This window comes from Pseudochaenichthys georgianus, chromosome 17 (genome assembly GCF_902827115.2).
Source record: "Pseudochaenichthys georgianus chromosome 17, fPseGeo1.2, whole genome shotgun sequence".
In the NCBI taxonomy this organism is placed as follows: domain Eukaryota; kingdom Metazoa; phylum Chordata; class Actinopteri; order Perciformes; family Channichthyidae; genus Pseudochaenichthys; species Pseudochaenichthys georgianus.
The window spans coordinates 7,809,995-7,824,415 of record NC_047519.1 but is presented as its reverse complement, the minus strand read 5'-3'; the positions used below and the strand labels follow the sequence as shown (position 1 = coordinate 7,824,415).

General features: G+C 44.7%; 2 protein-coding genes across 2 annotated transcripts; one reads left to right on the top strand and one right to left on the bottom strand.

Annotated features, from left to right (window-relative positions):
• On the bottom strand, positions 1-3,485 carry fam78ba (family with sequence similarity 78 member Ba). The gene is given in 4 exon segments (XM_034104729.2): positions 1-621; positions 623-649; positions 1,865-2,144; positions 2,250-3,485. Coding segments are annotated over 4 exon segments (858 nt in total). The 5' UTR covers positions 2,585-3,485; the 3' UTR covers positions 1-405.
• A 68-nt stretch (positions 3,486-3,553) lies between these two features.
• cmpk (cytidylate kinase) lies at positions 3,554-14,268 on the top strand. The gene is made up of 6 exons (XM_034104730.2): positions 3,554-3,791; positions 6,004-6,150; positions 11,351-11,503; positions 11,608-11,684; positions 11,889-11,985; positions 13,551-14,268. The coding sequence occupies exons 1-6, from the start codon at positions 3,648-3,650 to the stop codon at positions 13,590-13,592; spliced, it is 660 nt and encodes a 219-aa protein (XP_033960621.1). The 5' UTR covers positions 3,554-3,647; the 3' UTR covers positions 13,593-14,268.
• Positions 14,269-14,421: the final 153 nt, after the last annotated feature.

Genomic DNA, 14,421 nt, shown 5'->3' with positions numbered 1-14,421 from the left:
TTCAATCAAAATGTCTTCAAGTATCAATGTACAAAACAAAAGCTTAAACTTCTCAAGGACAGCTTTGTGTCTCTCTCACGCTCTCATGCAATAAGATCTACATAAGGATGCAGGATGCAGTCTAAAAACAGCGTTCCTTCTTGGCTAAAAAGCAGGCAGAACTCTTTAAAGGAGTCCAAAACTGATCTGGGGCCAAAAAAGCCATCGATGCCGCCTGGGCCATTGTTACTAGTTTTTAGTCGACTTCCATCTCTGATACGGTGCAGCGCCATATCCACTCTGGCTTGTTGTCATGGTCCACTTCAATCTTTCAGTGAGAGCTGGCGTCAGGAATCTCTTCTGTGATAGGCTTCATCGCCTTTCCTGCAAGAGGGAACAATGTGTCTTTGCAACCAATCCACGCTCCTATTTTGGCGGTATGACCACTAGTGGCGCCCCTCTCCGTGGCCTCCACATCAGCACCTGGGCGTCGTTGGCGTTGGGCCTCCCCAGTGCGTTGGGAGGGATGGGCTCCTGGTAGTTGAGAATGTGCGGCTGCTCCTGGTAGGGCCGCCCCACCAACGAGGCCCGAGAGCCCAGAGGCATGTCGGGCTCCACGGCAATGTCCACACGCATCCGCCACCCGCACCGTCTGCAGCACGATGCGCTCCTGCAAGAGAGCAGCGTAACATCAAGGGAAGACATTGAAGGGCCTTCTACGGCCATTTTCAATTTCATCTGTATCGTGTGCCTCGACTGTGACGTGTCTCCATGATCTACTGTTCAAGAAGCGCTTTATTGTTCTCATACTGTCTGTGCTGCAGCACCTCTTTTCACCCTCTGTCTGAAACCAGAGCCCACACTGATGTTAGCCTTTACATTCACAAACACCTACGGCACTACAGGAGAGGAAATATCAGCTGTACCATGTTGAATGTAGGACTTGCACTTGTGTGGCTTGTTTGTTATGGAGTATGTGTGCACTCTATTGTACTTAAGGGGAGACACTACAGGTGGATACGGGTAAAGAGACGATATCTTTGTTTAATTTCAAGTTTTCTGAATTGTTTAAATGCAAATGAGGCATTAATGAAATAAATACATGTAGCTATAAATGATGAACAAACCCTTCTGTCAACATGTTTGGTGTATGTTTGTGGCTTGAGTTTTTGAGAACAACTTACTTTAAATATATGTATTTAAGTTTGTATTCCTGTATCATTCATTTAGCAAAACGCTACACAGAAGAGTGGGGTGAACGAAATCGCTAATATATACTGCTTCTATTCAGCTAATTATTTTAATTATTGCGAGTTTAATTAAATGTTATGCTAAGTATGTATATGAGGCAATTACTAATAATAACTTAGGGTGAATTTAGGAGAACTATACGATAATATATGATATGGAATCTATAGGCGAAAGAACGATGCTTGTTTTCCTGTATGGATGCAGGCCGCAGTGTATTTTAAGTACATGAGTGTATTTTTGAAGCCGGTCAAGTTGATTGTTTATTTTGTCATCTACTACTACTAGATGTAGTCAAAGTGCATCCTAATAAATGATGTATTACTGTGGCTTTGGTATATCTTTCTCAGAAAAGTATTTTACTATTAGTTTTCAGTCGTTAGGTAAAGCTATTCTGGCAACCTTCTCCTCGTAGCCTTAAAAGTCTAACTATTCCACAAAGACAAAACATGAATACTGTAAGCATTGTGATGCACATCCACCGCATAGGCTTTATTCTGCAGAGTCGAAGCCAAAGGCGACGCACTTTGTAACTTTGCAGCAGAAAATAAAAGTGCAGGAAGAGATAACTACATTACGGTCAGTTCAAAGCAAGCACACATCTCCGTACTTCGCTGCTCTCTGTGTATTGTCCTACCTTGGTGATGGAGTTCATGGCCACCAGCCAGGTGATGAAGCTCTGGTCCCTGGTGATGTGGGTCAGCATGGGCGTGTTGCTGTTGCTGATGGGCACCGCCCAGGTCACACTGGGGTAGAAGTTGTCGTTCATGCTGACCGTCAGGCGGGACGGTTTGGACGTGGGTCCGGTCAGGGTGACTGTCTCGGTGGTGTTGCCGTACCAGGGGTAGCTGACACCGTCAGAGTCGCTGATGGCCTTCACCCGACCCTCTCGCAGCTCTGGTAGCTCCCAGCTGGACCTGTGGAGGGGACAGGAGAGGACACAGTGAGAGGGTTCTCTCCTTGGGCAGGTGCAGGGTCGTGTAAAAAGTCCTTCAGTGGTCAAAAGTTGATGCCATACTTACATGCCAATATCCCCATAGGTGTTGTAGAACTCCATCTGGGTACAAGCCTGGATCCAGCCCACCACCCAGGTCTCATTGCGGGGCACTGGAGGCATCACAACCCCTGCCGAGGCCCTGAAGTAAGGCGTCTTGTAGCGGAGCACAATGGGTGAGTTCTCCTCGATGATGGTGGGACACTGGTCGATGGAGGCTGAAACCTCGTACACCACAATGTTCTCCCGCCTGATGCGGGGCTTGCATGCGATGCTCTGAATACAGCCCATACTGCAGGCGACAAGCAAAATGAGCAAAACCAGAGAAGAAGGGAGCAGATGATACCTGGCCAGTATGCACATCAGTCCCCTCCGGGGGCCACCCTTGCCTGGAGAGCAGATCTTTTAATTGCACATCACTAGTTGGGAAAAGGGTGGAGAGAAATGATGGGGAGTATCACAGTCAGCACTCATCTAACGTGAACGCGTCCAGCATGATGTGGCCAGGATGATATGGAGGTGAGAGCGCAGTGGGGCCTGGGGGGGAAGTATCACAGATCTCCGCAGCCTCCTCCCCCCGGTCTGCCTGCTGACTGCCGCACTGCCCTTGGCGCTCGTCCCCGGGAACTGCAATCCGGCCTCCCCTGGGCTGCTGCTGCGTCTCCGCCGTGCGTCCGGAGGCTCCCCTCCTTGTCGAGTCCACACGTCCGGCTGCACGTCGGTGCCCCTTGATCCTGCTGCTCTGCTCCCGGCTCTGCGCTGTCATGTCAAGTGGCGACAGGGCAGCCAGGTGCGTCAGAGGAGGGGGGCTGGATGTATTTGGTTTGCTTGGCTTATTCCTGTATTATTAGCCCTACATTCGAGCGGCACCCTCAAAAGACAAAATTGGGCTCTTCATCACCTTGACCTACATGAAAAGAAGCCGCGCGAGGATGCGTCTTATAAAAGCGAGACAACTGGTTATTTTAATGTTTTCCTCGCAAAGTGTTTCCATTCTTGTGGATGCATGAATGGTGCATCATGAATGGAGGCAGCGAGGCAGCATGAGCGTGGAGAAAGCGGTGACTATACCCTGCCGCTCGAGCGTTTCTCTGTGTGTCGTCTCATCGTGAAGTGTACTCGAGCTGAAAGTGAGCCTCGCGGCGCGGAGAGCATCCTTTCCCAGCCGTCTTCTTTCGTGTGGAGGTGCTGATGCTAGGGAGGCAGGGGAGGGGCGTCACCCGACCTCTGCATTGAACAAAAATAACAAGTGCAGGGGGCGGGGCTACACGCCTGCATCACTCCTATCTGCATCCTCATTGGTCGATGGAATAAACAGCGGAAGCAGTGTCATTCTGCTGCTCCTCGACTTCCTACCACGGACACGGACACGGACACACATTCATTCACCCGGCACTAGCTCGGCTTATTATCCTGTTGCTGGTTTATGATCGGCGGTTTGTTCGCTAAAGTATTCCAGAGGGTGCCGAGCTTGTTGTACCGGGTGTCGCTGATGATGAAGCCGCAGGTTGTGTTCGTTCTGGGGGGGCCTGGAGCTGGCAAAGGGACCCAGTGCTCCAAAATCGTGGAGGTACGACTGATGGCGAGAAAAAAAGACAATGAAAATAACGAATTTCATGTTTATGCCGTCATACAAATTATATTTAATACAGTTTTAGGATGGTTATGCCTTTAATAGCGCCCTTTTCTATAAGGTACTGTCTACATTTAAATGACATCCGGTTGTCCTCTAAAATGAACCTGTTTTAGCAGCTAGCTAGTTAGCCTAATTTGTATGTGCTCATATTTAAGCCTGTGGTGCTAGAAATTAACATTGTATTATCTTTAAACTATTCTGAATATCCTCAGCATTCATTTCTGACACCTTAGTCAATGCATTATAATAATAAAATGGGGTTTAGGCTTTTAGCCCTCTGTTTAATATTGTGTAGTCAAACGCCTGAATTAATTGGCTAAATGTCGGCTAGTTAGCTTCACACAGGGTGCAGATGAAGCCAGCAGGACACACCCGATTGACATTTGCACCGTGTTCTAACACTATCTTTGACTGTGTATGTAGTAAAGGTTATGTAATGGTCAATGCGAGTCTGAAGAGGGCTTGGTCTCTCCACCATTGCCTTTGATCAAATAGAAAGAGATGGACACGTAGGCCCATTCCCTGGCTGAGAGATGTTTGGTGATACAGCTGTTAAACATGATGAGTCATACTTCCACATAAAACACCTGCATTTGGAGTGTACATTTAAGAAGTTGTTGCTAAAGTACCCATACATGACACTTCACATCAAAGTCCCTACCTGATGCTGCAGCTTTGATATGTGTCTGAACTCTTGAAGGTTTATGAAGCTACAGCTCTGCTGGAAGCCAATGTTGATTATTTCATGTTTGACTAAGAGGGAGCTTTTGAGGGACTTTAATTTACTCGTGTATTTGAATCGGGACAGTGCACATTGACGAACACTTTAAAACAAAAATAATGCTTACAAGTGTAAATGAGCCGGATTTTTGCTTTGAGCTAATTTCCATCCGTAGTCCCTGCTTACATACAACATACAAGAACATGACATTTATATACATAGCAAAAAGAAATACATGATATGCAGACAGAGCAAGAGCAGCATACACGCATTTACCACATGGCAGTGCAATGTAGCAGCTGTGGTATATAAAGTGCAAGAGAAGATAAGCTATTCCACAACGAGCTGCCTTTAATGGAGAGGACATTTTGTCCTAAAGTGGCCCGTCTGCAGTGGACTTCACAGTCTCCTCTGGTTTCTGACCTCGTGCAGCGTCCAGTGTGTTTTTTGTGGATGAATTCCCCTAAGGGAGGGGGGGGGGGGGCAGTCCATGTAAACATTTATAAAAAAACACATACTTTTAAAAGACTTAAAATGGTCAAAACTCAAAAAATTGTGTTTTACAAGGATGGTACACGTACATGTTTCTGGGTGCTGCCATAAGCAGGCCTGTCTGGCAGCTCTGCGGAGACATCTTTCAAGCGTGCACACAGATGGAGAACACGTAAGCCAAAAGTTAGAATTATACTGTCTGACCGACTGTTGCTTTCTCCTCTCCAGAAATGTTCTCTTGATCACTGGCTTCGGAGCGCTTTGTTTCCATAGAATTGGAACTGATAGGATTTGATAGAAATGCCATCATTGATTCTGCGTATCGTTCTGATTCTTTTATTGATCCCTGGTCCATTTTCCATGTGGAGAAAAAAAGGTGAACCGACACATTTCTTCTTCAGCATCAATCAAGTTGTTTTTATTATCTCAGACTCTGAACACATGGTAGAATGTCTCCCTAATAACATTTACACATGATACAAAATAATGATTGGACTGATGTTATCATCTTTCTTCATGAAATGAGGCTTCGCGTTGCACTTGTTCCTCCTTTATGACTTCTTATTGAACATTGTTTGTTCATAATGAAGACGTATCTGTCAGAAACAAAACATGCCGGCACCCATTAAAGGAATCTTATCATACAGTGTACATATTAGATATTTTGATTATCTTCCCCGGGATTTGTTAAGAGTTCATAAGGGTAGCATTACCTGTCCTGAAATGACTAAAACAATGTTTCACTTTTAGGAGTTGCATAGCCAATAGAAAAGTTGTATTTCTTCATGTGATTGCATTACCTCTGTGGCATACGATTCCAAAGGGTTCAGACAAATTGGAAACTGTTCCCAATGGTTATCCCTAAATATTAATATATATATATATATATAATTGTCATCAACTTTTAAAATAAAAAAATGTTTTGTCTCTCAGAGCTTCAACTACACCCACTTGTCTGCGGGGGACTTGCTGCGGGCGGAGCGAGCTCGAGAGGGGTCGGAGTCTGGACAGCTCATTTCCAACTACATTAAGGAGGGCAAAATAGTCCCTGTGGAGATCACCATCAACCTACTCAAGAAGGTATGCCCCAAATACAGGTTACATGTAAAACAGGAACATATCAATCAGGTGTGTGTTGGCCTAGCAACGGACAGGATGTGTGTCTGCCTGGGCCAGTCCCTTTTACTCATGACCGTGCTGCAGTAAACAAGTAGTAACAATGATATTGTTGCTACTTTTATGAAGTAGATGCACCAAAACAAACGTTTGCCTCTGAAATTAAAACCTATAATCAGTTGTTGATAAAATGATAGGGTGTCCAATCTTATACAATTTCTGACATGAATATGGATCATTGCAAATGATTTTCCTGAAACTATTTGACGCTAATATAAATACTCACACCGGCAGTGTGAGTAAGGATGTGTATCTGAAGTTTCCTCAGCGTCCAATATTATTATGATATAAGAACAGTATTATATCGTATTGATCCTTTGGACGGCAACACAATATTTGCTTACATCACAAATTCTGCCACGATATTATCACAATTGTTTTATATCAGTTCACAAAAACATACAAAAATGGAATAAATGTTTTTATTATTGGACTATTTCAGACATTTCAAAGAAAAAATAACATTTCATATTTTTTTTTATTCAAATAAATGATAAAGTCCTCCTGTACGCTATAAAGTGCTAAACCTCCCAACTGTTACGTTTCAATCGACGGATCATTACACGGTGAAACTGTACGCTTTCTTTTTTAAAGGTCCCGTGTCACGGCCATCTCTACTGATCATAGTTCCATTGTTGAGGTCGACTAGAATAGATTTACATTGTTCACTGTTCCAAACTCACACTGGTTTCTCACAGCATCTCTGTGTAGTCTGTGTGTTCACTCTGTCCTGAACGCCTTGTTGGAGCTCCCCCCCCCCCTGTGAGCCCACTGTGCTCTGATTGGTCAGCTCGCCCACTCTGTTCTGATGAGTCCACCCCCGTACAGCGGAACATCAGTGTGTATTTGTTACAATGGCGTTTGTGAGCAACCAGGAAATGACACCAGTAATGACAAACAGATGAGAATGCTGCGTGGGGTCTGGGGGCCGTGTTGGGGGACGTTGGGGGGCTCGCTGCTCGAGGAGCGGACAGTGTGAGCTGGCTTACTGGTGTCATTTCCCGGTTGCTGTGTGTGTGCGGAGCTCAGGCTGAGTGTGAGTGTGTGTGCGGAGCTCAGGCTGAGTGAGTGTGTGTGCGGAGCTCAGGCTGAGTGAGTGTGTGTGTGTGCGGAGCTCAGGCTGAGTGAGTGTGTGTGCGGAGCTCAGGCTGAGTGAGTGTGTGAGTGAGTGAGCGGAGCTCAGGCTGAGTGTGTGTGTGTGTGTGTGCGGAGCTCAGGCTGAGTGAGTGTGTGTGCGGAGCTCAGGCTGAGTGAGTGTGTGTGCGGAGCTCAGGCTGAGTGTGTGTGTGTGTGTGTGTGTGTGCGGAGCTCAGGCTGAGTGAGTGTGTGTGTGTGCGGAGCTCAGGCTGAGTGAGTGTGTGTGTGTGCGGAGCTCAGGCTGAGTGTGTGTGTGTGTGTGTGTGTGTGTGTGTGTGCGGAGCTGAGTGAGTGTGTGTGTGTGTGTGTGTGTGTGTGTGTGTGTGTGTGTGTGTGTGTGTGTGTGTGTGTGTGTGTGTGTGTGTGTGTGTGTGTGTGTGTGTGTGTGTGTGTGTGTGTGTGTGTGTGTGTGTGTGTGTGTGTGTGTGTGTGTGTGTGTGTGTGTGTGTGTGTGTGTGTGTGTGTGTGTGTGTGTGTGTGTGTGTGTGTGTGTGTGTGTGTGTGTGGAGCTCAGGCTGAGTGAGTGTGTGTGCGGAGCTCAGGCTGAGTGAGTGTGAGTGTGTGTGCGGAGCTCAGGCTGAGTGAGTGTGTGTGTGTGTGCGGAGCTCAGGCTGAGTGTGTGTGTGTGCGGAGCTCAGGCTGAGTGAGTGAGTGTGTGTGCGGAGCTCAGGCTGAGTGTGTGTGTGTGCGGAGCTCAGGCTGTGTGTGTGTGTGTGCGGAGCTCAGGCTGAGTGTGTGTGTGTGTGTGCGGAGCTCAGGCTGAGTGTGTGTGTGTGCGGAGCTGAGTGTGTGTGTGTGTGTGTGGAGTAGGGCTGTACCCGAATATTCGACTATTCGAATATTCGTTCGTTGGCCAACTATTCGGGTTTCAATTTCATTATTCGGATATTCGTTTTTTTTTTTTTTTTCCCAAACAAAAAAATATTTTTAAAAATAAAATATTTTTTCAAACAAATTAATATATTTTTCTAAATGTATGCTATTAATAAAGGCGAATTGCCACATTCTTATACTATATTTATACTTTTGAATTGCACTGTTAAAATGCGGAAATATATACAATCTCAGCCTGTGCTCCTGACACTGTTGCGTTCACTGTTCACAGTCACGAACGCAAACGGCACGCTTCACCTCGCTTCACCTCGTTTCACCCATAAAATGCCGAAGACTTCAGCTGTGTGGGACCATTTTAAATTGGACGACGGTAAAAAGAAGGCAGTGTGCCAAATATGTGATAAGAAACTGGCCTACCACGGTGGCACAACAACTCTGAAAAGTCACCTGGATGCTGTAAGTAGTAGGGATGCCAGCGATTATTCGATTATTCGAATATTCGCTACAGTCTCCATAATCGAATATTATTTTTAAAAATCGATTTTATTTATTATTATTTATGTTTTTTTTTTTTCTGGCTTAGGTTCAACCAAAATATAGACTAATGCTAATAATAGTAATAGTATTAATAATTGTAAATGGCCATTGGTCACACCACCAGTTTGTTTTACTGTAAACTTGGAGGAAGCCTGCGTGCAGAGCAGACTGCTGCTGCAGCAGCTACACACCGACCCCGCCCCCCCTCCCCTCTCCCTCACATGTGCGACTAAAGATGAACAAAGCGGCAGGTAAAAAGAGTTCCTCCTCGTGGAACTACTTCGAACTTACAAGTCCAAAGGAAGTTAAATGCAAGCTCTGCGAAAAGACGTTGGTCTATCACAACTCAACCTCAACAATGCGTTGGCATTTGAGTGCGAAGCACGCCAAAGAGGTTACAGAGAAAGACGCAGCACAGCTGGCCATTACCAACTTCACTTCAAGGCCACGTCGTTGTGATGACATGCTTGTTTGTTGTTTGTACTGTTAAACATGTTCCAGTAAAGAAAACATTATTATTCGCCAGGGCTGCCGAATAATCGATTTTGATCATGGTCAGTTTCTGGCAACCCTAGTAAGTAGTAGCCTAGCTTAGCTTAGCTGTTGTGAAGTTGCCATGATGAAGCTGCTTTATCCGCCGTTTAAACAGTAACGTTAAACATGATAAAAACGTGCACTTACTTTGCTTGGAAAATAGTTGCAAGCAAGCAACCGAATTGTTTTTTTATATTAGTTTTTTAATTTTATCAGCATAGTGAAAATAATAGGAGTAATGTGGGAACATCTGGGGCTAAGGCAATTATTGGCATAAAGTTGAGTAGCTCAGCCTAATAATACATTGTGGCCATAGGTGCATCCCCACGCATCCCAGCCATCAACATCCTCAACAATACAGCAGACCCTACAGTTAAAAAAAACGATAACGGAGAAAAGAAAGATAGAGATAACAGATGCCATAGTACATTTCATCGCTATGGATATGAGACCCATTTACATAGTCGAAGGCGAAGGCTTCAGAAAATTAATGAAGAAGATGGAGCCCGGCTACACTGTCCCCAAACGCTCCAGTATTTTAGATGCCATGTCTCTGAAGTACAGCGATCACCGAGACCAAATTGTAACTCAGATTGAAAACTCAACTGCCGTAAGTTTTACAACGGACATTTGGACCACCTCGGTGCGTATGGAGGCGTATATGGCTGTCACCTGTCATTTCATAACTCGGGAGTGGAAACTCTGTAACTTTGTTTTGGAAACCAAAGTAATGGAAGTAAACCATACGGGAGTAAATATTGCAGAACAGCTTGGAGAAGTGGCGGACGCCTTTGCCATTCCGAATTATAAGCGAGTAGCCGTTGTCCACGACAATGCCAGCAACATGAAGCTGGCAGCTGAAATATGTGTTTTGTATCTTTGTTTGACTGTTCAGGTTGTAAAATGTTATAGACGGAATGTGGAACCAGATTTGGTCCCCGGGTGCTGCGCTGGGTTAAATGCAGAGGACACATTTAGTTTTAATGTTTGCGAGTACTGAGACAATAAATACATATAAATCGTAATAGTATGCTCTTTCTGCGCTTCTGCTTAACAGCGTGTTGTCAGGTGTCTCGGATTCGGAGCGTGTTATGAAACCTTTTGGGAAAAAAAAAAAAAATGTGAAAAAAAAATTTATTAAAAAAAAATACAAATCTCTCCGCACCGAATATTCGCTGCTGATTACTACCGAATATCCGGAGCCCGAAAAATGGTATTCGGGACAGCCCTAGTGTGGAGCTCAGGCTGAGTGTGTGTGTGTGCGGAGCTCAGGCTGAGTGAGTGAGTGTGTGTATGTGCGGAGCTCAGGCTGAGTGAGTGTGTGTGTGTGTGGAGCTCAGGCTGAGTGAGTGTGTGTGTGCGGAGCTCAGGCTGAGTGTGTGTGTGTGCGGAGCTCAGGCTGAGTGAGTGTGTGTGTGCGGAGCTCAGGCTGAGTGAGTGAGTGTGCGGAGCTCAGGCTGAGTGTGTGTGTGTGCGGAGCTCAGGCTGAGTGTGTGTGCGTAGCTCAGGCTGAGTGAGTGTGTGAGTGAGTGAGTGAGTGAGTGTGTGTGTGTGTGTGTGTGTGTGTGTAGCTCAGGCTGAGTGAGTGTGTGTGCGGAGCTCAGGCTGAGTGAGTGTGTGTTCGGAGCTCAGGCTGAGTGAGTGTGTGTTCGGAGCTCAGGCTGAGTGAGTGTGTGTGCGGAGCTCAGCGGATTGGTCCATTTGGGCGTAGTGACTTCAATAGGCCCCGGAAGAATAAAATGGAAAAAGAGAAATGTCCAGCGAGGCGTTCCGGGGCAGCAGACAGGTCTTCCCTGTGTTAGAGTCTTACTCCCTACAGGGCGCACTTTGAGGGTGTGACTCTGCACACCGTTCACATGCAGACAAACCTTCATAACACACGGGGACGGTGAGAACCGGAAAAGCATGTGATGGCATCTTTAAGTTAAGTTTAAGTGTCAGCAACATGAAACGAGAGCTTTTCATTGATCTGCATGTCTTTATTAACATCTGGCTTGATTTGAGAAATCAGCTGGATCAAAACATTGATATTAGGGCTCTAATGTTTCTTCCGTTCCTGCAGGCAATGGAAGAGACCATGCAGGGAGACGAGAAAAAGTTCCGCTTCCTCATAGACGGTTTCCCCCGCAACGGGGACAACCTTCAGGGCTGGAAGAAGGTCATGGAAGGCAAAGCAGATGTCAAATTTGTTCTTTTCTTTGACTGCGGCAATGAGGTGCGTCATGACAACCAGGAAGCTATAACTCTTCCAGCTGTTTTTAAACACAAATAGAGACCGGCTTTTCAAATGAGCACACCATCTATGTATCTTCCCCTCAGGTTTGCATCGACAGGTGTTTAGAAAGAGGGAAGAGCAGTGGACGCAGCGATGACAACAGAGAAAGCTTGGAGAAAAGGTAAAACAGTTAGACAGCACTGAACCCAAGAAGCATGTCCTGCTGCCTTTTATCCACTGATTGAATATTTCCATCTGTAGCAACATCTGATCGTATGGGTTTGTCTGACCCGTTTAGCTTGATATCGGCATGTGTTTTTGTCTCCTTTGAGTCCCCTGTGTCGTCTGACCCCAATAACCCGTCTTCTTCTTCTTCTTCTTGCAGAATCCAGACCTACCTGCAGTCCACACGACCAATCATTGATCTGTATGAGGAAAGCGGCAAGGTGCGCACTATAGACGCCTCTCGCTGTGTGGATGAGGTGAGTAAAGGGGATTGCCTTTTTAACCACCAGCTTAACATTCCTGTGATACAGTATAGGGGCGGAGACTGGGCGGAGGGTCTACAGTCCTCTCAATCCGGACCAACGGTTCCTTAATGAGGCATGCAGCAGGGTGGACAGCAATTTCCACATTGGCTTCAACATTATTGTGAGGGATTTTAGTGACAATAGGCGCTTTCACACAAGTACTTTTCCCAGGAATAGTTCCCGGAACTGAGTTCCCCGGAAATCTTTAGTTCCAGAACTATCTGTATGGAATTATTATTATTATTATTATTATTATTATTATTATTATTATTATTATTATTATTATTATTATTATTATTATTATTATTATTATTATTATTATTATTATTATTATTATCTAGTAAATCACCTTCACACCGGAATAAGTCCCTGTGGGAGATTAGTCAAATGAAGCCGCTGACGTCACTTCGTCTTCTTCTGCTTTGGGTTTACTGGCAGGCCGCAAACCACTTCACGGCGTATACTGCCGCCCGGAGTCCCCGGCCGGAAGTCCCCCGAGTAAATCGCCAGAACGCCGACACCTCCTCATCTCCACCGCTCCCATGTTTTCTTTTGTGTTGCCATAAGTTAGTCTCTCTGCGTTGGTGCGCGGCGCTAATGCTAATGCTAATGCCAGCAAATACAATGGCGGCTTCACAAAAGTTTTACGAGTTTTGCGGGGCATGGTTTGCAATTCGCCGAGCCAATCAGAAATTGGAACCTTTTCCTCCCCAGGAAAGTCTGTGCTCTCTGGCAAGGACTAAAAAGGGGTGAAAAGGTTCGCAAAAAAAAGTTCTGGTTCCAGATCTTTTTGGTGTGAACGGAACTATTCCTGGGAAAAGTACTCCGGTGTGAAAGTGCCTAAAGTGTCAAATGATATTGTGATATGCTTTTGCTGTAAATAAAATAACAAACTTGTCATACAGTAAACAAAGAAAACAGGCCTTTACAATAGTCAAAACAAATCAGACAAAAGAGGCAAAACTGAACTAATTAATAAAAGATGTGCCTCGAAGGCGCCTTTCCGACAGACTTCCCATCTCTGTCTCTTTAGAGGAGGTGAATGTAGTCCTTTATACATCCTTGACTACAGACGTCACGATTAGGTGGCCCTTTTTATAAACAAAAATACTGGCTTTACACAACTTTTTTAAAAGTTAATTTGGCTATATTGAGACTTGGATTAGAATTTGCTCAAATATACTGCCATGAGGAAGTGTGTACACGAGGTGTGGATGGAAAACCAATCTGCATAACATGAATCTGCTACTGCTTTTGTAACTTTAGTGATTGCTGTTTATTTTAATCATTAATATAATGTATCTTTTATAGTCTTGAATTGTTTGGGTATTTTTGTCAAATTTAAAAAAAAAAAAAAAATTAAAAAAAGTGTGTGTTTTGGACAGTTGGTCCAACAAATCAGTCGCCTTGAGGTCTTTTTAAAAAGAAAACATGATATACATGTAATCCAATAATGAGAATAATATATTCAACAGCAACGAGTTGTTTGTGTGAACTCGTCTGCGTTTCTCTTTCAGGTGTTTGCCGATGTGAAAGCCGTCCTCGACAAAGAGGGTTGAGTCTCCCCAGCTGCCAACAACATTCATTTACTCCTTAAGATTTCTTTGTATCAAGTACACTATAATAAGTTGATATGTCAATTCATATTACTTGTTACCTTTGGTTACATTTTTTTCCTTTGTTTTACATCTCTTTTGTAAAGTGCTGCACTGTTGGTTTGTGAACGTGTGTACGATATGTATCGGTATGAATGACATTTGAGTTGCTAAGCAGCTCCTAGCGATCAGAAGAAGTCACAGCTCGTAGTCTGAGGCCGTCGCGTAGGAACAAATGTATGGCTAGCTTAGCTGGACACTTTCTGCTCAATCAAACACACTTCTAGTAGTCTGGTATTATATCACCCATGTCCTCAGAGGATCATGGCATCTGAGGCAGCCATAGTGCTTCAGACCGAATAGTTGGATCTCATACAGGGATTTGTGTAAGAACATCACATAGCTTTAAAACATAGTGTTAATGGACAGGGCTACAGGGCAGTCGCCTTTGTGCCAGAAGTGACCTGCAACACAGGTTTTGGTAGATGGCCCACTCTTCATGGATATTAGACCTCTAACAGAAGGCCCCGAGGAGCTTCATCCCATGAGATCATTAATAAAATATGAAGATCAAAATGAACATTTACTGGACTGTATCGGTGTGAAGGAGGGGGGGGATAAAACTGAAAAGTGAAAACAATGACTTTTTTCTCTTTGTTTTTCTAAACTCATCTACATTATTATTATTATTTTATACATTATATACACACTATGATGAACTTTCTTTATGTAGGTTTTGTGTGTTTCACTTTGATGCTAAAGTAAACATTTTAAGACGATTCTTGAAGTTTAA